Source organism: Lepidochelys kempii, chromosome 9 (genome assembly GCF_965140285.1).
Source record: "Lepidochelys kempii isolate rLepKem1 chromosome 9, rLepKem1.hap1, whole genome shotgun sequence".
Taxonomy (NCBI): domain Eukaryota; kingdom Metazoa; phylum Chordata; order Testudines; family Cheloniidae; genus Lepidochelys; species Lepidochelys kempii.
In genome coordinates, this window is record NC_136388.1 from 84,337,722 (window position 1) to 84,362,578 (window position 24,857).

The window sequence follows — 24,857 nt, forward strand, 5'->3', positions numbered from 1 at the left end:
TACCAAATATGGACAAATGAAAATTCTGCTCCTGAAGTGTTGAATATTGCTGACCAAGAGGAGTTTCCACCTAACCATATATGTCATCCATCATAAAGCGTGTCAAGGACATAAAACTTGAGTATGTTGAAAGATCAGTAAAGAGAAAGATTGGAGGTTTGCATGGGATTTAGTATCCATGCTTCAGCCATGCAGTTCCCTTTTGCTTTTACATTATCACAGGGGGCCATTTATGGAGCTGAAATAAATGCAAGCTGTGGCCTTTCACAGAGTGGAAATGCAAATAGTGAACACATCTCCTAAAAAGATACTCAGTGTACATGAAGTACAAAGGGTCATTTAAGAGCACTAAATCCTCTAGTGCTTTGTCTTACATAGCTTCTCCTCCTCCATTTCCCTTTGTCATAGCAGTAGGTCCTGCACTAACACACCAGACCTTAAAATGTTGAGGTTTGTACACACAGTACATTCCTATTTGACATTTACTAATTTCCCCCCCATGTTGAAAAGATTATTAATATGCAATGGTGCCAGCATACCAAAACAAACTCTTTTATGGAGGACTCTCAATATCAGAGTTTAAATCCAATGCCTGTTGTCTAAAAACTCTCACTCCTTTGGTTGAGTGCTCAGCTAAAAAAAACTACATTCTTTGATGACATACTAATTTTGGAAAGGTTTTTATATGAAATGATCTGGCAGATATTAAAATGCTACAGCAAAACATGATGTTGCAGCTCAGGTTTCCTCTTATGTGAAACCCCAAACCCACCAAGTGAAACGTCAGCTGCATTCCTTGAAATCTGAAGTGATTCTCTGGCTCCAGAGAACAATCGCTGCACTGTTATTTCTAAGGAGCTCCTGCTTAAAAATGCCTGTGCCCATTTCTGGATTCTAGAGTGACAAATGTAAATAGATAGTGTCAGAGTCACAGCCCCACTCCACTCAGGCAGCACAGAGCGAGCAGAAACTGCCCACAGCTCTCTAAATGAGGATTCCTCTGAGATCAGGGAGTCCCATCAGGAATACATCAATCATAGCCTGTAGCCCTGACCATGGCACACTCCAGATATTCGCAAGCTGGAGGACAACCCCTTTGGGAATTTTGTCAACAGGCATTAGTTAGAGCAGCCCCTAATCTGTTTTCACTAGAGCTGAGGTTGGGGTGGGGTTGGCACAGAAGCCAGGCCATAGAAGAAAACTTGGCCAATAACTCTGCTGAGCTGAGGCAGCAGGGCCCAGAACTGGGTCATGGCTGCCAAGTTCTCGGCAGCTCTGTATGTGATGTTCTATGCAAATATGAGCTAATTTGAATATCAGAAAATAAGTTGCATGCAACCAAACATCAGCTTTAACAAAACTGTGCGCATTTAGTTCAGATGAAATGCGTCACTTTGACAGCCGTGGCCAATGCTAGGGGAAAAGTTAAGCATGGAAGCCACTGGAAACAGAGCCTTCCAAGGTACAACTATGTTTGGGCATATTTGCTGGTAGCAGAGTTCTACCATGACTTCATTGCATAGGGTAGACAACATGATTTTGCCTAACAGCGCATTAGAGCGGTGTTATTCCCTCATGTAGAGGCAAACAGGTAAAGGTAAGCTATCGCACAGGTTGCTAACATAGTTATTTATACTTCCTTGCTAATGTGGATTCGTATGCTAAGCTTGTAAGCTCTTCGGGGCAGGGTCTGTCTCTTTGTTCTGGGCTTGTACAGAACCTAGCACAGTGGGGTGCTGGTCCATCCCTGGGGCTCCTGGGCACGACCACAATGCAAATAATATTGGTTCTCCCGAAAGGAGAAACCAGAACTGGGTGATTTTTTTGTTCAAAACATGTTTTCACCAATATATACACACACACAGATTTGGATTGATTGAAACATATCACAAGGTGTTTTGAAATTTCCTTCAATTTTATTGTTAAAAACTATTAAAAATCCTCAAAATTGAAATAAAAAGTTTCATTTTAGGTAAAATGAAACATTTCATTTGACTTGAAATGAACATACCCCCTCCTCCTCCCCCCACTTGTCCTCTAAGTTTTCTTTTGGGTCAACTTGAAGATACTTTTTTTTTTTTAAATTGCCAGTGAACCGAAGAATTAAATATTTAGCCAGCTCTAGAAAAACCTTACATACAACATAACCCGTGCTAAGTCAGTTTCTAACCGTGGCCACCCATCCCACTAGTGGGCAAACGCTACAGTGCGATTAGCAAAGCCGTGACACACCTCCTTCGATGCTGCTAGTGTATTTTGACTATAGGTCTGCAAAGATTAATAGGGACAGAGACAGCTTTTTTTTAAAATATGGTTCTAAAGTTAAAAAAATAAAATAGCTGTTTAATATTGCTGTAATGAGTAGTTTTGTACCATGACTAAATTTGCCCACTTTCAATAAAGTCATAAACAAGCTTCTGTTCCAAAAATTCAGTGTTTCTTTTATTTATTAATGCAATTTAGCCCCCCAAAGTCCCCAGTTGTCAACACCCATTATTGAGCAACTTGTGAATTTTTTTTAATAAAATGTTTTTTTTCTCATTTGTTCCAGAGGATTCACTTTTCTCCATAAGCAGTAAAATCACTGGGAAATCCTGCGAATACAATGGCACTGCCTACCAGCACGGGGAAATGTTTGTGGCAGAAGGGCTTTTTCAGAATAGGCAACCCAACCAGTGTGCTCAGTGCAGCTGCTCAGTAAGTAATAATTTCATTGAGCCCTGCTGTATGCTTTGCTAGATCCTCTTTGCTAGGAGACCAGCCTATTGAAACTTAACTAATGTACAGTACTACCTGGGCAGTGGAGGCTGAAAGTCAGGAGAAAAAGTGACATATAAAAGCATATTCAGAGCCGGTATGCAGCCCCAGGTAAATGCCATTCTGCCTCCTACTCCAAACACAAACAAAATCTACCCTGTTGTGAACACTCTGTACATGAGCCCACACTCCACACACTTAAAGTAGTTAGGTGGCAGGTAGAATATTGCTACTTGGAGTATATATAGTTTTATGTCAACGAGACTATGGACAGTTCAACACTGGCTCTCTAAAAGAGGCCAGAATTATTCTGAATTCAGTAAAGATTCCTACAAGTGGGAACTGGATGGCTCATGGGACTGACAATGGGGCATAGAACTTTAACCCACTCGGTCATCAATTCTAATTGCAGTGACCAATAGTTGTCACCCTCTGGTGGCTGTTCAGAGCCACTCTGAACTGAAATAGGTTCAGTCTACCCACCTCTTCCTGGACAAACATTGGCCATATTTGGACCTTCATTTGATCAAGTCACCAGCAAATTTAGTATTAAGGAACCATCTCGGTAGCCATCTGGCTCAACAGGTCAACCAGTGACTGGACTTGGAGATTACGCTACTGGGTCACTGCTAAATGCAGTCCCTCCAGGTCAAGGCTGAAACTCATTGGTGGGGCAGTGAGTGGGGAGCTTGCACTGTGGCAATGCCCATGTTGTACCTCTCCTGTGGATTGAGTCTCCTGGTATGTTAGGTACATTTCCTGAGCACTATATTCTGTACAATGTTTTGTAAATATTTTGTGTTTTTAGAAAGACAATTAAGGAATACTCTTCAGTGCAATATCCTGTTTCTAGATGCTAGAGTGGCACGTATGTAAATGTACAGAGCCAGATTCAAATCTGTATAAGGGCTTGTCTTCACTACTTGGGGTACATCGACCTAAATTACACTACTCCAGCTACATGAATAATAAGTCGACGTAGCTTAGGTCAACTTACTGTGGTGTCTACACGCCGCTGCATCAATGGGAGGTGCTCTCCCGTCAACTTCACCTCTCAAAGAAGAAGAAGGTGAGTACTGGAGTCGACAGGCAAGAGCTCTGCTGTTGATTTAGCGGGTCTTCACTAGACTAAATCGACACCCGCTGCATCAATCAGCATTTATCTCCCTGGTAGTGAAGATAAGCCCCAAATGTAAATGCATAGTACCATATGAATCAATGCAGAAACCATTTCTTAATTGTCCTTGTTTTTAATGGCAGGAAGGGAACGTGTATTGTGGCCTGAAGACTTGCCCTAAATTAACATGCTCTTTCCCAGTTTCTGTTCCGGAGTCCTGCTGCCCAGTTTGCAGAGGTAAAATCTGCTATGTAAGCAAAAGGATACTGTCTGCAAGCATGCCACATTCACCCATTGCAGAGGGAGTTTGGACATTAAACATTGTATTTCAGCAGATGTATCATTTTTTGTTTTCCTAAATTGAAACAAGCAATTAATACAGCAGAAGCAATGTTACGATAATGAGTTGAAACATTAAAATATCTGCCACCTCTCTGGTAGATGAGCTTTGGAATATGAATATGTATATATCCTGCAAGTGCCCAGACTTGCTCTCATCATAAAAAGGAACAGATAACTCAGTTCTTAGGATACAATCGATTCCCCCAAGTGCCAATCTACATTCAGGTATCTCTGGTATTTTATTAGCAAGTCTATCTTAGATCCCAAAGCAGCCCTCACATACACACAGGGAACTTAATTCTAGAGAAGGTCAAAACCCTAAATCTGGGCCTCTACATTTTGCAGGTGAGGCCTTCTTTATAATTGTATCTTACCTATATGTTTATATTGGGGCTTCTGTGTCACCCTCCACTGGAATATGGACCAGATTTTTAAAGGTACATCGCTGCCTAAAGATGCAAATAATCACTTAGTGGGATTTTCAGAAGTGCCTAGGTGCCTAACTCCTATTGAAATCAATGGGAGTTAGGCACTTAGAAAATCCCATTAAGTGCCTATCTGTGTTCTTAGGAGTCTACATATCTAACTATCTGACCCTTAGAGCTCAGTAATGTTACTTGGAAAATTAAGGAGCATTTACATTATTTGTAGTTCATTTGTGCCTACAGTACTAGACACTGCACCAACGTATAGGGAGGGACAGATACTGCCCTAAGGAGCTTACAATCTATACAGCCAAGAAGAGGGGGAGGGGAAACTGAGGCACAGACTGGTGAACACAGCAAGTCAGCCAGAGACAAATGAGGCACAGAACCCAGGTTTCCAGAGTTCCAGTCCAGTCCCCTACCCAGTAGCCCATGCTGCTGCTTCTTATGTTTTTAGCCACTAAACGTAGAAACATTTTATTAGGCACCTTGGATTTGAAGCTTTCTTCACTCAGACGGGCAAAGGTGATGGTCTTTGTCTCATGGCAGGCGATCTAACAAATTACCATTTAACGTTCAATATGTTGAGTGTGCAATAAAATAAACATTAGCTAATCATCTGGTTCCTGGTCTCTGTTCCCTGATAGCTATTTTTAGTTGCCCGGGCTGGTAGCACATAATTTTACTTTATATGGTGACTTGGATTTGGAACAGACCCATTATAATTACAAAAATCAAACTGAGTTTCAAAGCACAAAGCATCGTGCCTTAGTTACACAGTGCACTAAGATTACACTGGAAAAGTCAGCCATTGAAAACAGAAGAGGACAGTCACTTAAGAGAAAAAAAGTGAATCAGAAGCAGGAAATTCAGGGCCAGATGTGGGAGGCATTAGGCAAGACAGGTATTGTGGTAAAGGAGATTCAGAGCCTGCAATGGCCTTTGAAAAGACTCTCCACATTTGCATAGTGGTTTTTAAAATGCTTCATTATTTATAAAACTTTCTTGAAAGTAACGTTTCCTTTCTAACTAACCTTGTCCTTTTCAATCTGACACATGCTGATTTATCCTTCCCCTGCAATTCTATGAAGCACAAGTCTGAGCAATTTGTTTGCATGAAGATATATGAGCACAGCCTCAGGGAGAAGGATCTGTTAGTTAATTTCTACTCCCTTTAAGGACAAAGAATATTAGTAACTTATTAACAGAACACTTAAAAGCCCCCTGCATTTTCAAATTAGTCCTTTTTATACTGACTAGACATGGCTTCAAGCCATAAAGTCCAGCTGATTTGGGGGCACATGCTGCTACCATTGACTTCTGTGGTGCAAATTTGGGGCCAATATAAAGCTTACATTACATAACACATATAATAAAAGACAGATCTAAACACCAAAGTTTGGGGGTGTTCAATTCCAAATTTATCTCCATAGCCGATAACCCTCCTGCCCCATTCCTGTAAGTCATCCTTACATGTTTTTAAACAATTAAATACCAGTCTAAGCATTAAATACCACATCCTCCGCTCAAATATAACAGATTCCATTCCCTCATTGTGTTCCCCCTCGGTACCAGTGATCAGCGCACACTGGCTTGTAGAAGTTTACATTTCTAAAGCTGTCTTTACAAAGACTTTAATGGAAGCTGAGATTTTTCGTTTACGTTTCTAAATTCCCCCAGATCATGGTGTTGGGTTTTGAGGGGCCAAAGCCTTGCTCTGAAGTTCCTCTAGTTGCTTCTCTAAAGCATTTTAATTCCTCCTACATCACAATGCACAAATGGCAAGTGCCTCAGCCAGGGGTGCCAGAACAGGGAGGGCCAGGGGACCATGGCCCCATCACTTTTAAAAGCGGGAGGGCTATGCCTTCCCATTTTGACCTGCCTTAAGGGTGAGCAATGGGAGGGAAGGGGCGGAGATGAGCAAGCAGCAGGGGGGGCCTCCGGGGGAAGAGGCAGAGCAGGGGGGTTGGGCCAAGGTTTGGGTGCTGGTGCCCCCACCCCACTTCTAGGGAGTTTCCAGAGCTCCTGGCCTCAGACAATATCTCTGATTCCACAAACATTCTTCTAACACACAAGTCAACATTTCCTTCTTGTGTTTACTTCTGTGTTATGAGCATCCTAAATGATATGAGCCCTATCCTGGGGAAGAGGGCTACCTACCTGTACTCCTTCTCCTGGCTGTTTGTATACGGCAGTGGTTTTCAATTTCTTTTCATTTGTGGGCCTCTAAAAATCTTCAAATGGGGTTGTGGACCCCTTTGGAAATCTTAAGCAGTCTGCGGACCCCCAGGTGTCCACAGACAACAGGTTGAAAACCACTGGTCTATGTCAAAAGCAGAGCTGTACAGTTCATGATTGTTGGCTGCAGGTACAGGAATCTGCTGGCTGACATTAGAGCCAGTCCTTCTCATATAGCCAGATATATGTTACCTCACCTGGCTCCCTCCTGTCTGTGTGTCCAGGGAGTAATGCATTAAAAGTGGCTGTTGCATCTATTTTTAAAATAATTTCAGTGGCAGAGTGTTGGATGTTTTTTAAAAGAACCTTATCGGTTCAGAATAATATTTGGGAAATACGTCAAGTTACCAAATTTTGTGAACTCGATAGTAAGCAAAAAGGGGAAAAAACCCTTAAGGACAAAGCAACACAAAAATGTACTTTGTTCTTTATATGATAAGTGTAGTTTAGTATTGACTGAGGCTAATACTTCATAGCAGACTAGGAAAATGTCACATAGATTGTAAGCTCTTTGTACTCGGGGACTGTATTTTTGTTCCATGATGGATTCTTTGCCCAGGATGGGAGCTTCTGTGATACAAATAATCAATATGTTTTGTAGAAGTAATGGTGTCTTAGTACAATGTGACCTCACTACAGCTCTGCCTCAGTCTTTGGTCTCATTCAGCTGAGAAGAATTCTCATAGGCATGTCTAAGGCATTGCACAATTACTCCCATAACTGATGGTTTTATCTCACATACAGGAGATGGAGAATTATCATGGGAACATTCTGATGGGGATATCTTCCGGCAGCCGGCCAACAGAGAAGCCGTAAGTGTGCCCTGTGTAATGAGAAAACCCATTTTCCTACTGAGCCAGTCACACACAAGTAAAAGGGACGATTACTCTAACTCTTCACCAGTTCTGCCTTGGCACGGGAATACCAGGCAGAAAAATTCATACTAGTGACAATACCTTTTTCCATTGAATCTTCCTCTGTTTGCCTTTAGCTCTTTGTACCCAGCTGAAAATCTTTGATGATCTTGAAGAAATGACAGACAAAAATTCTCTTGTGATAGATTAGGGCCTGGCCGGGAGAGGGGCTCCAAACATGGTGTCCCCCTAGACAAACTTGCATAGTATGTTCTGAAACCAATAAAGTACACTTCACGTGTCAGGTCTCATGAGCTAAAAGGTGCTGCTCGGGAGCCAAGGGCACTACAGAGTGAGCAATTAGAGTTCATGCGGGCAGAATGGGCATGTCTCTTACAAAAGGATACTTTGGTACCTAGGAAACTGAAAACAATTTGTCATGCCTGTTCTTTCCATAATCCCTCTTTCCCACTTTGCTATCCTGTCTCCTCCTCTTTCACTATTATATTATTTTTCCTTCTAAAATCATTTGTGGTTCATGCACTGTTGAGATGGCAGCCCGTGATCAGAAGATGTCTAACATCTCCCACAATTAATGGATTGTTAGAAAAAAATCCAGTGTCCTTTGTTAAAAAAAAAAGCTAGCACCAGAGGAAGGGGCAACATTGTTTATTTTCTGTGGTTCACAGTGTATTTTGTTGCCAGACAAAAATTCTATATCCATTTCTGTGGCCCCTGACTCAGCAACAGCCTGTAGAGCAGTAAGAATGTTGGAAAATTCATCATTGCTAATACCAAGTAAATACTTAGCAATATATAAGCCATATTTCATATGCTGTAGCTGTTTGGATACTGTTATATCTGCCAGTATTCAATAGTTACAACAGCAGAACAAAACGCCACATTATAAGAAGATACACCCAACGAATGGGTGTGACTCTTCATTGCTCTGCACCTTGTTTAGTCAGGTACTTTGCACTGCTACACAGGGGTGAAAGTAACTTAAAAGGACTTACCGGTACACTGGAGTCCTGAGCTGGGGGCGTAGCCTCAACTGGAAGAGGAGTGGCCTCAACCAGAAAAGGCGAGGCCTTTAAAGATTTAAAGGGCCCCCAGGCCCTTTAAATCACCCCCAGAGCTCCCAGCTGTAGAGGGAGCCGGTGCAGAGGGAGCTGGGAGCCCCAGGGGCTACTGCAGTGGATCTCCGGGCCCTTTAAATTGCTGCCCGAGCCCAGCTGCCGGAGCCCCAGGGTAGCGGCGACAGGGCTCGGGCAGTGCTTTAAAGGGCCCAGGGCTCCTGCCACTGCGGGGAGCCCCAGCCTTTTAAATTGCCAGCCTGGGGAAGCTGGTCTGGTCCGGCATGGTGTACCGGCTCTTACCGGTACACCGGACTGGCTTACTTTCACCTCTGCTGCTACAGAATGAGTGCAGATTGCTACCCAACAAGAACGGTAGCATATTGCAGCCACCTTGTAAATAACCACCGCAGGTGCAAGGCAAAGGAGACTCTAGCCCTGTGTGTGCATCGCCACTAGGACACACATGGATGACCCAGGCTGTCTCTGGATCTTGTTAGAGATTTTACTTATTCTCTTGCACTTTACTGAACGAACATGTGCAGCTAAGGCCTGATCCAAAGCCAATGGAATGACCCCCACTGACTCCTGCAGACTTTGGATCAGATACTTGTGCATACCATACCTGAATAAATGGTTTGTCTGCCATGTGAACACTGCTTTTCAACAGTAGTAACACACTTATTTACTAGTTATCATGCCTGAGGGGTACGAATTCACTCCAGGGGCTAGATCAATCTATGATGCAGCTTTATTGCCTCCAGGGTGAAGATTAACCATCAATAATTCAGTCTGGCAGCGTTGATTTTTATAACACAATTTGGAGAGAGTACCTGGCATTTTTAAGCATTTGGAGCACAAAATAAATACATGCCTTGTAAGAGTACTATTTTAACAAACAATCTTCAGTCATGCTTTTGGGTATTTTTGGAAAAAATCCCCCAACATTACCATGGTGCTTTGTTTTGAAAAACAGAGTCACTGCACAGGGCTATTTTCACCTACAAATCTGTCAAGGCTTCCCAGCTGATGGACTTAGAGATAGATTCTGACAAGGTGCTGCTCATCTGGAGCAACAGTGATTGCATCTGGCCTTACGCGTGTCTGTGGCTCTGGCATCTACAGTGAAATGAGAAGCAGGAAGGCAGGCAGCATCTGATCATTTTACGTATTGACTATACTTGGTCCATATTCAGGGATGCTGTAAAAAGCAGTTTGGATGCAGAAGGCTAGAACTCCTGGGGTCAAATACCTGCAGTTTAACACAGGTTAATCTCAAGCACCTGCATGAGTCTCTCTCCATCAAGGAAGAAGCGAATCTTGAGATTTAGCACCTCACTGACATCAGTGGCAAAACTCACATTGACTGCACAGGGAGCCTTAATACAGACAGTTTACACACAAAGTTCAGCTCTCCAATTGCTTTACTTGAATGAAATATTTACATTCCTGTTCCTTCTGTCTCCACACAGAGGCATTCATATCATCGCTCCCATTATGACCTGTCACCCAGCTCCACTAGACAGGTGGTCAATATTCCACGATTTTCCAGTGGCAGGAGTAACCGTGGAGTCCTACCTGACCCCCAGCAAGCCTCAGGAACTATAGTACAGATCGTCATCAACAACAAGCATAAGCACGGACGAGGTAAAGAGAAGTCCTTTTAGCAATACCACTCTGAGTTGGGTCTCAGCCATTTATAGCTCTCAAAGAATTTTTAGTATATAAAGGGGGAGACCCTTTGCAAACGAATGAACCTTGCAAGTCAAAAAGTAAAAGTACAGTAAGACAGCAAAGATATAACATTAGGAGAGTTATCTTGGCTGGGGGCAATTGTGTCTGAGCCTATAGTGGCTGCTGCATTTGCCCATGCATAGGCAACGCATGGGCACTACCATATTGCTTTCTAAAGAACTTCGAGAATCTATATGACATGAAATTATTGTGGCAAATTGCCAGTACAATTATGATGGGTCCCACACTTCCTCTTCTTGGGGAGGAGTTCAGGGTGCAGTTTCCTGCCCCTGAACTAGGATATTTACTGTCCCACTAGTAACCCAGAGAAAGGTAGTGGAGAGGGAGGGACCCAGACCCACCCTCTACTCCAGGTTCCAGCCCAGGGGCCCTAGGGATAGTGGTAAACCACTTGAACTAGTGCTTCCTTCCCCTGGGCTACTTCCCTCTCCTGCTCTTCAGCTTGTGGGGCTTCCTGCCCTCTCTCTCTGCACAAGCCGGGTGTCTCTTTACCTAGGGTCTTGGTCTTCTAGCCAGCCACAGCACTTCTCCAAACTCTCCTCTACTTCAACTCCTCCAAACCTCTCTGCTCCAACTCCTTCCCCTGGCTGATTGAAGCAGGAGGTTTTTATCTGGTGACTAACTTCAGGTGCTCTAATTGGCTTCAGGTGTTTTTAATTAATCTATAGAAACCTTTCTTCCCTCTATAGGGAATAAGGCTTCTCCTCATCCTGGGACTTACATCTCTCTCCTATATCACTCTCCTGCTGCCTTCTGGCCATGCTGTATCACACTATATAAAGACCACTTTATTCTGTTGGGACTAGGAAGGTGAGCAGCTGACACAACTGTCAGTGCCTTTGGATCTGCTGCTAAATTCACACACTGATTGGTCTAGCATCCAGAGAATGGAAAAATCTACTTTTGGTTATTTTCTTCATGCTTTCTCCTATTTGATAACCTGTGTGAATGCAAGTGGTACGTGTTTAAGCTATCTCAGAAATCTCAGGTGACAAACCCCTACTAGGTTACCAGTAGACTCACTACTGCCAAGACTTACTGAGCCATCTCCTTGGTAGAAAGTATCCCACCTATGAGCGATGAGGAGCTTCCCCCTTTACATCTGTGTTGAACAAAGCTGTTACCTAGTGTTCGGGCCAGCAGTTCCACCACCCCCCATTTAACTTTTATTCTGTTTTTCAGAGATCAATACAATACTTCATATCAAAGATATATGTAAAACAAAGCACTGAGAGCTAGAGGCATTCCAGTAACATAACATAATATCTCTCTAAGCCTCTGAGAGCCTTATTACATTATGGGAACATTAGGACCTCAAGCTCATATGGAAAACCTTTATAGAAGCATGACTAAGCCATGTTCCTCAAGGATTATACTAAGAAAAAAGGGTTGGACTCACCAAATCCCCAATTTAAAAGGGGCAGCAGATTTTATGTCCTGGCAAAAGGGCATGATGCTGCAAGGTGCTGAGTGCACTCAATTCCTATACATTTCAACGGAGTTACTTGTGTAGCTGGTAGAGTATGCTTTAAGTGAATAAGGGTCTACAGGATCAGGCCCAAATAGTAATAAAAGAATTCGCTATAGAAGAGCAACTATACACAAACCCCAGAGTAGTGTACACTCAGGAATGTCCCACCAAGAGTTAAAAGCCTTTGTGTTATAGCCAACTAATCTTTTAAGGTATTAACTAACAGAAGGAATGTTGGCCATAGGATCTTTATTATCCACCTGAACAACCATGAAAGCACATTCAGATCATGTCAATGTTTTATGCTGAAACTAGGAGCAGGAATCTCCACTCAGTGCAATATCTCTGACATCCAATTCACACATGAAGACATCATCAAAGCAATTTCTAACTGATTTGTTTCAGCAGATAAAAAGCAGACAAACGAACAGCACATTTCTCTGCACAGTTTAGTGTCAGTGACAGCTTTAGGAGCTTGTGGCCCAGAGAGAGTCTAAGAGGTCTCTGGAATGGAAATTAGAATGGTGACCATGTCCTTTCTTTTGTTCTCTGCAATTAGAGTGTGTTATTAATTAATGCACATGCTTCCTGAGATACATTTTATAAATCTAAAAATAAACAAAATAGTTATACTGACCTGCAGATTTGATGCCATTACATGGATACAGAATTACATTTCTATGCAGATGGTTAAAGCAGGCCATTTGGGAGCTAGGGTTCTATTTTCATGGTGACTACAGACTTCTTCTGTCACTTTGGACTAATTATTTAACCTTTCTGAGCCTCAGTTTACCCATCTGCAAAATTGGGATAATGTATCTATAGTCAACATATCCCTGACTACAGTACAGAGAAGTTGTGAGGTTTAATTTATGTTTGTAAAGCATTTGGAGCTCTCTGGCAGGAAAAAAATGATATAAACATAAGTATAAATATACTGCTAAAGCATGTAAGAAGGTTAATTATAACAATAGAGTAATTAATCCCGTTTTATGTAAATTTTCCCTTTTCTTTCTCATCATTATGATTTGTATACAGAGAACACTTCATTTGCTTTTATGAGAAAAAACTGTTTCCCCTTCTAAAATGAAAACAGCTCTTAAGAAAGGGTTTAAAAAGTAATAAATTATTAAACCAAATGATGGTATAACACCCGTGAAAGACAATACATTATGAAGAACACCCACCATAAATCTTGGTAACTTAGTAACACATAAGCCAGTTGCTCACATCTGTTACCAGTTAGATGTAAATTTAAGATTACAGATAAAAATTAAATTGCTTTTGAAAGTTACAGGCAAAAGAAGAACATATTTTACAAATAAAAGCATTAATACAAAATGATGGCATATTAGAAGAATTGGAAATATTTACAGCAAATCCAAACTTGATTTTTACTGCTTTTTGAAATCAAACAGTGCCCTTTCTTTCACCTTTTTTGGTTAGTCTGCATTTTTCAGTGTGTTTATGAAATGTTTAAAGAAGCAAGGTTCACAGGGCAACTAGAATATTGTTCTGGTTGCAGGCTGAAATTCTGAGGCAGGAGCCAGTTCAGAGGAGTGGGGTGTGCATGAGGAGCTAAGATCATAAAAGCCAATTGGTGGGAGTAAATGGTCCCCAACAAAAACGGACACCCACTGGAGGAGAGTGGTCAAATTCTGCATTCCATCTCGCTCACTGAAATACCAGGGCACCCTCACAGATAAGTGAGGCCAGAATTTAGACCAAATTGCACAGAGAAAGGTGATCAAAGGTTCAATCCTGTTCCCTTTGAAGTAAATGACAAAACTTAACGTCAGTGCGAGAAGGGCTGGGCCAGAAATCACTTGTGAAAAATATACTTCCAAGCAGAGGTGTATCCTTTAGCCATGTCATGAATGCAACATTGCCTCAAACCAGTGTGTATGCACTAAGGCAGAGGTTGTAGTTCAACTATGGACCTGCTGGGGCCCTACCATACAATGAATATTCATTTTCTTCCTCTCTCCTGTTTTAGTCTGTGTTTCAAATGGAAAAACATATTCACATGGTGAATCGTGGCATCCTAATCTCCGGGCCTTTGGAATCGTAGAGTGTGTGTTGTGTACCTGCAACATCACCAAACAAGAATGTAAGAAAATTCATTGTCCGGATCAATATCCCTGCAAATACCCTCAGAAAATAGAAGGAAAATGCTGTAAAGTCTGTCCAGGTAAAACACAGAATAGATCACAGACTGCCTTTTTGCTTTGGATTTTAACTGGTCTTTTGATCATAGTGACACCTGATGAAATGAGCAACCTTATCTGTTGCTATATTTTGTCTAGAGGGAAATCTGGGCCCGATAATAGATCTAAAGCACCCAATCTTGCAAGCCATCTCATTCATTTCATTTCCACAGATAGAGGGAACGGAGGATTGGGCCCACCTTCTGGTCTCTTTTTCTGCTCTCTAGCATTAGTGTGACTTTTGCACATCTATTTCAGAAGAGAGTATATCCCCTCCCCCCCCACCAACTAGAGATGCATTATCTCTCAGACAATAATTCAAGGAGATTCTCTCATTCTCCCTTCCCTTCCCATTTACAATCCTCACCGAGCTTTCCATTTCTTTTCTAGCTTGGGACATTTACACTACTGTACTAAATAAAGCTTTTGTTTTGCAAAACATAGCAGTAGATTTAAATGCTTTGGTCAAAACGTTATTTGTGCCAATAATGGAACTGGATCCTTAGAATAAGCACTAATGCTATGACAGCTTATCATAGCATTGTGGGAAAATCTAATCACTTGATTAGCTTGTTGTAGGATATTAGTAAAAATGTGTAAAGAAAAGCAAACAAACTACTTAGAAATTTGCTAACCTCTCTTATGACGTTTTGCGAGGTGCCTAACCCCCATCTGTACCTTTAAAATTTTCCCACAACACATTTAACCCCTTTTTTGTGTTTAGTTCTATGACGCACTGGCAGAAATGCTCTGAGAAAACAAGTGTCAGAGCCAAATGCATAAGTCACTCACAAAGCACCTGTTAGCAATGCTAATTAGAAGGGAGCCTGGTTCAGTGCACTAGGAGACAGGAAAGCTAAGTTCAAGTCCTAGCTGTGTCCCTGACTCATGTGATGGAAGGAGACTCATTTAACTGCCCTGTGTCTCAATCATCTTACGTGTAAAAAGGGGATGATACTTTATGTCACAGGAGGGTTGTGAGGCTTAATTCAGTTAATAACTGAAGTTGTGAGAGCCTGACATGTAGACATGCTGAGCATCTACAACTCCTCTTGAAGTCAATGGAAGATGAGGGCACTCAGAAAAATCTGGCTAAGAACCTGGGATGCAAGTGCTATAGAAGAAAATCATTTGTTATCTAGATTTCAGATCAGTCTGTAACTCCTGAAGTTCACCCACAGCCATCAAAAAAGCAGGATCTTTTCTTGAAGTCTGATTTGTATGTGGTAAGATAAAACATACTAAATAAAAATCCAAATTGTTTTATTGTTACCAGGTCTGAGCATTAAAAAGGGAGAGGAAAACAGAATTTCACTAAGTAGTCTGGACTCAGTTGGAGAAGGACTTGAAAGACCACTTCAGAGGAACTCTCTACAATTAAGCTGAACTTGTTGGGCAGCATGAATCTAGTAAGGTCCAAGGAACATTATTAAAGCTGTGTCATGTTTTGCTTACAGAAGAGATGCCAAGTCAGAGCTTTGACAGCAAAGATTACTTTTGCGGTGAAGAGATGCTTCCTGTCTATGAATCTGTTTTCATGAAGGAAGAAGAAACCATTAGAAAAATCGCAATGGAAACAGAAAAGCCACCTCAAATAGAAATACATGTGTGGACAATTCGGAAAGGTAAGTAGATCAAGTTCTCTCTTAAAATAGTGCTTTTTTTCTTTTTATAACCTCAGGAAAGATCTATAAATTCTTGCCACTCAGGACTTTATAGCTGTTCCAATTCTTTACGTTGGGGCATTTGGCACTTCCCTGGTAGCAGAGATAGAACTCCAGTCCTCCTACTACAAAAGCACAAATTGCTAATGCTTGTGCCAAACTCCCTTGTTATTAGCAGTATGGGGTCTATCATATGCATTTGAGCAGTTCTGATTTTGGCCCATAGAGGGCAGTAGCACACACTAGCCAGTTCAATGCCACCATCCTATGGAGGGGGGGCAGGAGGGAGACTGTGATGCATCATGGGAGATGGAGGCCAACCAGTGAGCCTGGCCTATTGCGGGGAACAGGAGCACACAGCTCCCAGATTACAACTCCCATGAGGCACCATAGCCGTAGGTGCTGGAGCTGGAGGTGCTGGGGGTGCTCCTGCACCCCCTGGCTTGAAGTGGTCTCCATTATATACAGGGTTTACAGTTTGGTTCAATGGCTCTCAGCATCCCCACAATACAATTTGTTCCAGCACCCCGACCATAGCAGTGCTGCAGAATCAAAATTATTCAGGTTTTGGCCAAAACATTTTAGATTTTGATTTTTCACAGAAAACTCATTTTCTGTGGAAGGGAAAAGAATCTATGTTATGACCAGCTCTAGTCTTAACCCTGAGCACAGACTTCCAACCCTTTCAGGCCAGTCCCTTCAGTTGTCCAGACTCCTGAATATCTGAAGGGTTTAGATGTTCCTACCCCTTCAGATGATCAGTGTTGTATGTGCTGCAAATGAATAAAGCCTGAGCTTTTACTTTAGCTAATTGACTGGTCTCCTTGATTTTATAGATCTAGAAGCTAGATCTCAAACAAATGCCAAACTTCCCTACAGTTCTTGGACTCTATGTTGAATCTGAACTTGTGTAATATTGCTATGTACTATAAGAGTATGTGTTTCACAATGTATCCTAAAAAGCGTATTGATCTCTGAGGAGGCTGCGTTTCAAAGTGGGCAAAGTGATTCCTTACTGAAAGAAAAAACCCTTAAGGAATCTTTGGGAAGAGTGGAGCTACAAAATGTATATTATTTCAGTTTAATTAAAAATACAAGTGGGGACCCAAAAAGGGAAATGCCAAAAGTGTGGGTGTAAACAGATGCGTTATTCAGTATATAAAGATAGGCAATGTTATTTTTCTCTTCATCTCCTACAACCAACTCTTTCCCTTAAGAATTATGTTGGCTATCTTCTCAAAGGCCCTTTACATGAAGGCATTTACTAAGTGATGACACTGTGTCTCAGAATGCCTTAGTCCACATGCTAAATATTAAAGTAGCTTGACTTTCACTTGTTTGTAGTCTCTCTTTAGCTGGGAATGTTGTCACGCAGTCAGAGCAAGTAAATAGGCACACACAGGAGTCAAGGCGCCTGGGTTCTAATCCTGACTCAGCCACTGACTCACACAGTGTGACCGCCGGCAAATCATTCAATCTTTTTGTACTTCGCTTTAACAGATCTGTAAAATTAGGATCTACTTAGTTCACGGGGGCATTGCGAGGCTTGTGTACAGATTGCTTTGAGACCATCAGTGTCAACTTAGTAGCTTTAGTCTCTACCTTTTAAAAATAAATAAATAAATATAGACGCTTCATAAGTTGAGATCATATTAAAGGGCAAACTACCCTGAAAGTTACCCAGATCATGATCTATGAACAGCCCTCTGAAGGGCTGGTCGTTAATACAGGGTCCTACTATGCTCCCAGTAAGACACAAACCCTTCTGGTGGTTTGGCAGGAGCATTTCCTGCTGGCTGCCTGCAGTTAGGTAAAAGACAATGTCCGATGTCAGCATGCCAAATGGCTTTTCTCCAAGGCATTGGGATTTTGGCCTCTGCTCTGGTCCTCTCTCATTCATGCCAGGGAGGGCTGTAGTTATATGGGTAAAGGAAGAACTAACTCTCAGATCTCGGTGATACTCTCCACCACCATAAAACCACAAAAGAAAAATACTGATGGAGCACATGGAATCGGTTAAAACATTGTTGGTAAAGACGATTTCATAATGTGGCTCAACATGCCAGTAATTCAACAAACAATCACAACAACACAACAGGCTCAGAACAGGGAAAATTTGTTCCAACTACATGTTCTTACTGCTTTGCTACAGGGATTCTACATCACTTCCACACTGAGAAGATATCCAAAAGTGAATTTGAAGAACTTCCCTACTTCAAGCAGATAACAAGGACAACACTGAGTAAGTAAAAGTCTGGTCTTCTTAGGCTCCACTTTTCTATATAACCTCAGACTGAAACATGCCCTGCATGACTCCTCCAATTGAAATAAATGTGCTACTTTCCCACCAACATCTGGAATCGATAGTTTATGAGTATCAAATAAAATAATCAGAATATAACATATGATTAGAGGGTTACTTTCACATAAATCATATTTAAAAGATGCCTTTCTGAAGTCCCTAGTAACACCTTGGATTATTAAAAACTGACTGTTTAAAAAACCCAAATTCATTTTTCACCACTAGTGCAATTTATAGTTTGTATTTCACCCAGCTTGGGCTACAGAACTTGGCCTCCCAATTTCACTTGTTAATGGTCAGTTTTATTCTCCAGTTCTTCTGCACTAGCAAGTTGCTGTTATGCTTAGACTTCCACTATTGCAGGGCAACAGCAGCTGTTGAAAGAATTACTCTTGAGAGTATGCCGCAATTACAAGCCAGGGCCTTCCCAGCTACAAACTAAAGCTTCCCCCCTCCCCCCTTCCCCAATCAAAATCTGGCCCTTCATGTTCTTTTGCATGCAATGTATTAAGTGATTGAGATATTTTCAAACCTTCCAAAGGAAAATATTTTAATTCTCCCTATCAACAATTTGAATGTGTTTGTCTGGCTAGTGCTTGTAAGGGACTCTAAAGCTCCTTGCATTCGGTCTAAGTCAGTGTCTTTCTGCTTTGTATTTTTGTTTTCAGGCCAGTGGAAAATATTTAGCGAGGGAGAAGCTCAGATCAGCCAAATGTGTGAAAGCAGAGTGTGCAGGACTGAGCTGGAGGATCTGGTAAAGGTTTTGTACCTCGAAAAGCCTGAAAAGGGTCACTGTTAAGGGAGACAGCACGGGAGGGAGAAAACTTGGATCTGCAGCTGGACTGCAGGCTTATTTTGCTTAAGTCAACAGTTGCCCTAAAATCCAAAACTATAATGCAGTAATTATTCACATCATGCACAGCAAACTTGCTGCTTTATGTGTAGTGGTCTGTGTCAACCATTTAAATATCTCCTCAAAAAGACTAGGAGGCTCCGTATTGGTGGGGGGAAGGGAGAGGGAGACTGTAGTTCCTTGTAAAGTTGAAAAGTTAAAAAAGAAAACAGATTTTTTTTTAAACTTGGCAAGTTACTCAAACTAATGAAATGAAGGACACCTAATAACTGTGCAGGAGCTATGGAGAGCATTATTTCCTGTGCTGAGTTTATACCACTTCTGGTGTTGAAATGACTCATGTTTTTCTAGGGTGGGGGGGTGGGAATACAAGTGATACAGTACTTGTGTTTGAGCCATAAAATCCAGATTTAAATGAAAACTCCCAACCAGCCTACTGCTTTTGGGACGATGTCTTGCAGTTGAACAAACTCTGAGTACATAAACAAACCAGAAGGTGTTAGTGGGAATTACTGCATTTATGTAGCAATTTGAGAAAACATTCAACTTTTAAGTGGCTTTCACTTGGTTTCCATTATCCACTTCTCTACATGAAATATGAAACGTCAGCTCCCTCATGCCGCCCCACTACTGCATTCTCATGGGCCCTGTTAACACATAGCCTCGGTCAATAAACTCCCTTTACAAAGTAACATAGCAGGAGAATGCAAAGTACTTGAATCATTTATGAAAATTCCTATAGGGTTAAACCCACAGTGATTAATAACTCATTAAATGTCTTGTGATATCGCTTAATTTATTAATGTTAATTGTCGCAATAAGAGTGTTCTGCGTGGTTCTAATTGGTGGCCTCTCAAGCCCCAGCAAACTAATAAGCATAACTTCAAGGACAACTCTCTCCAATGGCAAACTAATGAGCACTTATATAAAGCCACTAAGTTAGTGCAGCACCAGCAAGACCATTATCTTCATGCAAAAAGAAATCTAAGGCACTCATTCTGATTTGCAGTTCACAGCTGAATGTTAGTGTCTGTCCAGTGTCTGCCTTCAGAAAAGAGTTCTGTTCTGATATACAAGGCCATTACTTTGAAAACATGGCTTTCTCTGAGGAAATCCTGCCACATGGACACCATCTTAGATTCACTCCTGAGGCGCAAGTGACTGTGGCTGCTTTCCCTCCATTTTCTATTCCAGAAGCATATGAGAACATTTCCTTTTGTGCTTGAACAGCAATGAAGTTCTAAAGAAGTTGCCTCGAGCCAGGCACTTGGTCCTCAAAGGGAGTGAAATAAATGGTGGTGGCCAGAATTCAGAGGCCTCCATGGGACTTTGCAAAACTTGTGCTCTCTGCTCCGCACTGTATTTCCAGTGATGGCACTCTAGGTCTTCATCTGGGGTATATACATCTTAACAAAGAGGTTAAGGGGTATGGATGTTCAGTACTTAATACCAGTGGCCCAACTCAGGCTCCAGCAGAAGAAATATTAAACCTTTTAGTAAGGTCTTATTCACAGCCGTGATCTCTTTGCACCGCTCCCTGATAGCAGCTGTGGTTGTAAGAGGCAACCCCCTTTTACTGCTTTTTCAGTGGCACAGGATCCATCCCTGCCAGGGTTTCTTGCAATATCCAGCAGGAATATATGGAAAGGGGCATTGACTAAGAGCAAGGAGATGGGAATGTGATAGGAAGGAAAAGGGAGACTAAGTGAGGATATAAGGATGAAAAGAAAATCCAGGATTTCCTACACAGAAATTCTTCATGGTCCTGCCTGCAAAGAGCAAGCTATCCTCCATGCCAGGATAGAGAACAGATTATTTTTTAGTGCACTTCCTTCTCTGCCAGTGCCCAAAGTGGCCTAAAACACATAACAGGATAGTGTGCCAGAAGTGAGCTTCTTCAGCAGCCAGTTTGATTGCTAAGAACAAAATAATTCTTGTGATGTGAGTAAAATCATTTAGAAACCAGACAAAGCACCCGACAGTCCTTGCATGGTCCTATAAATGATCCTAGGGCAGTTCTCATAAGAGAGAAAGTTAACTCCAGTGTCCAGGCCAAATTCGGTAATGAGACTTTGCCTCTCTAAATTCTCTTTTGTGTTTAAAATGGGTGTCGTGTTCACCTTCTGTCCAAAATTGTGGCATAGCACGCCTGTGCACTATTAAACAGCTGTATGTTCCACATCAGAAGTGGGTGCCACGCAGGGTAGTTGTGGGAGCAGCGGTTTGTAACACACTTTGGGATCCTTTGGATTGGAAGGCACTTTAGAAATGTAATTTTTTTTTATTATAAGTCCACTAATAATGCATGTATTAACATGAACATACCTCTGATGAAGACATAATGGAAGGCATTCTGAGGCGTCACAGTATTCTGGTAGGCAGACAAACACCTGGCTATGTTTGGCTCACCTCTTGGTACAGTATGGTTGTAGCAGTAGCTGATTGAACAAAGATTCTGTGGAAAGTGTACAGTGTTTGTGTTGTTTTTTTGGAAGACAAACAGTCTTGTGTTTGTGACAGAACAAGTGGGGTTCAAATTGTGTATTTATTTGTATAATAAACTTTTATGAAAACAAAACAATATAAGCACCATTTAGAAAATGAAGTTCTGCATTTTTACAGTCTCTGGTCACTTAAGACAATAAAATACATGATATCATGTTTTTCACTGTCTTCACAGGACATATGCCTGATGTGGTACTTATTTATGTACTTGCTCTATCACTTTGACCTGGTTTTATAAATTAATAAACTCTGCAGTTGTTCAAAACACGAAGTTCTCTCAGTGATGTGATATGTGAATTAAAGAAATAAATTTTAGACCTATTTGCAATTCTGCTGCTATTATTCCTTTAAACCAAATCAGGAGGCTTGGACAACAGAGTAACCCTGTTCTGCAGCCCTAGCTCATGGGAGTGTGTCTTCAGCCACATGAGCTGTGAGTACGCTTTGCCAGTGCAAGTAAACAAAGTTCTGATTCAAAAACTGTGTCAACGGCAAGATATGAATCAGGGCCTAAAGCCCTGCCTTATTTTATTCATTTAGCCCATAATCATATGCTTCGGTGTAAGCATGCGCTTACTTAAACCCCTTGAATTTGATGGGACTTAAGCATGTGCTTAAGCCAGTGGTGGGCAACCTGTGGCCCACAAATAGCCTGTCAGGGTAATCCACTTGCGGGCCACGAGACAGTTTGTTTACATTGACTGTCCGAAGGCACGGTCACCCACAGCTCAGAACACCATTTAGCCCTATTTGTCAGCACTGGTAGAACATTGCCATCCTTTTAATTTTTAAGGGGCCAGTCTCACTCTCATTCAAGTCAATGGAAAACCTCTTTCAAGGGGAGCAGAATCAAGCCTAAAAACAGTGAGATCCTGATTTTCAAGGAAGCTGGGCATCCACAGTTCACATCAACTTTCTTTGGAGTCCTGGTTGCTCGGTACCTCCCAAAAACCAGACTCTAAAAACCTGTAGCAGCACAGCTGGACATGGATCTGACACACAGCTCTGGAATCTCTTTTTTTCAAATGCGAAGTGCTTCAACAGAAGCCTCACTACAGTATAAGCGATCACTTATGAGCTACTGTCCCATCTAACTAAATCCATTTGTGAGAGTAAAGAAAGAGATTTAAGAGCCACTACTGACTGCACAGGTTTCCTCACTATGTATAGCTGGTATATATTTATATATATCATAGAACTGGAAGGGACCTCAAGAGGTCTTCTAGTCCAGTCCCCTGCACTCATGGCAGGATTAAGTATTACTAGACCATCCCTGGCAGGTGTTTATCATTGGTAATTTTAAGAGCAGGTAAGATAGAGACTCCACAACCTCCATAGGCAATTACAGTGCTTAACCACCCTGACAGTTATGTTTTTCTTAATGTCCAACCTAAACCTCCCTTGCTGCAATTTAAGCCCATTGCTTCTTGTCCTATCCTGAGAAGTTAAGAACAATTTTTCCTCCCTCCTCCTTGTAACTACCTTTTATGTACTTGAAAACTATTATCATGTCCCCCCTCAGTCTTCTCTTCTCCAGACTGGAAAAAAAAAACATTTTTTTCAATCTTCCCTCATAGGTCATGTTTTCTAGACCTTTAATTATTTTTGTCATTCTTGTCCAGACATTCTCCAGTTTGTCCACATCTTTCCGAAATGTGGTGCCCAGAACTGGACACAATATTCCAGTTGAGGCCTAATCAGCACAGAATAGAATGCAAGAAGTAGTTCTTGTGTCTTGCTTATAGCACTCCTGCCAATACATCCCAGAACGATGTTCACTTTTTTTGCAACAGCATTACACTGTTGACTCATAGTTAGCTTGTGATCCACTATCACGCCCAGCTCCCTTTCCGTAGTACTCCTTCCTAGGCAGTCATTTCCCATTTTGTATGTGTGCAATTGATTGTTCCTTCCCAAGTGTAGTACTTTGCATTTGTCCTTATTGAATTTCATCCTATTCACTTCAGACCATCTCTCCAATTTATCCAGATCATTTTGAATTTTAATCCTATCCTCCAAAGGACTTGCAGTCCCTCCCAGCTTGGTATGATCTGAAAACTTTATAAGTGTACTCTCTATACCATTATCTGAATCACTGATGAACATATTGAACAGAACTGGACCCAGGACAATTCCTGCAGGATCCCACTAGATATGCCTTTTCAGCTTAACTGATCCACTGATAACTACTCTTTGGGAACAGTTTTCCAACCAGTTATTCACTCACCTTATAGTAGCTCCATCTAGGTTGTATTTCCCTAGTTTGTTTATGAGAAGGTCATGTGAGACAGTATAAAAAGCCTTACTAAAGTCAAGAGATACCACATCTACCGCTTTCCCCAAGTTACCGGTCAAAGAAAGCTATTAGGTTGGTTTGACAATTGTTCTAGACAAATCCATGCTGACTGTTACTTATCACCTTATTATCTTCTAGGTTTTTGGAAATTGATTGCTTAATTATTTGCCCCCCATCTTTCCATGTGCTGAAATTAATCTGACTGGTCTATAATTCCACAGGTTGTCCTTATTCCCATTTTTATAGATGGGCATTACATTTTCCCTTTTCCAGTCCTCTGGAATCTATCCCTTCTTTGACGACTTTTCAAAGATAATTGCTAATGGCTCAGATATCTCCTCAGTCAGCTCCTTGAGTATTCTAGGATGTATTTAATTCCTGGTAACTTGAAGACATCTAACTTGTCTAAGTAATTTTTAACTTGTTCTTTCTCTATTTTAGCCTCTGATCCTACTTCATTTTAACTGGTGTTCACTATGTTAGATGTCTAATTGCTAATAAACGTGTTGGTGAAAAAAACAAAATAAGTCACTCAGCACTTCTGCCATTTCCACATTTTCTGTTATATGTCTGTGTGAATTACCCTAATAACTGATGATCGGTGCTATTACACTGTGGCTAATCTCTCCCTTCTCCTGATGTTATTTATACTGGTACACACAGATTTTGCCAGGCATGTAAAAACCATTCAAATTAAGTCTATTAAAGTTTAGATTCTCCCAATTAAAACTGAAGTTCAACTCATTACTCCGGAAAGAATGGGGTTAATATGATTTTACACACATGTGATTGCATTTTCACATTATGCTGCTTCATCACCCTAAGCCCTTTGCTGGAGCCTTTAAATTGTATTGAAGTACAGAAGATGGGGGTGGGGCGGGGAAACTATCGGGCCAGTTTGCTTCTACTAACATGAGTTTAAGGACGGGGGGAAAGTGAGAGGGTACATGGCAGAAGGCATTTGATTTAACTTTATGTTTTCAGGGATTCAGTAG

At 41.5% G+C, this 24,857-nt stretch overlaps 1 protein-coding gene across 6 annotated transcripts in view; it reads left to right on the forward strand.

Annotated features, from left to right (window-relative positions):
- CHRDL1 (chordin like 1) overlaps positions 1-24,857 on the forward strand; it is a 64,510-nt gene that overhangs the window by 33,553 nt on the left and 6,100 nt on the right. For 4 of the 6 annotated variants that reach the window (XM_073361196.1, XM_073361194.1, XM_073361197.1 and 1 more), the window contains 8 exons: positions 2,552-2,697; positions 4,018-4,111; positions 7,624-7,691; positions 10,282-10,456; positions 14,032-14,226; positions 15,700-15,867; positions 18,059-18,148; positions 18,877-18,962. In XM_073361196.1, the coding sequence (XP_073217297.1) occupies positions 2,552-2,697; positions 4,018-4,111; positions 7,624-7,691; positions 10,282-10,456; positions 14,032-14,226; positions 15,700-15,867; positions 18,059-18,148; positions 18,877-18,962 (1,022 nt within the window). Of the gene's footprint in view, positions 1-2,551; positions 2,698-4,017; positions 4,112-7,623; positions 7,692-10,281; positions 10,457-14,031; positions 14,227-15,699; positions 15,868-18,058; positions 18,149-18,876; positions 19,414-24,857 lie in introns of those variants that run through there. The other 2 variants (XM_078854248.1, XM_078854249.1) reach the window with 2 other exon arrangements.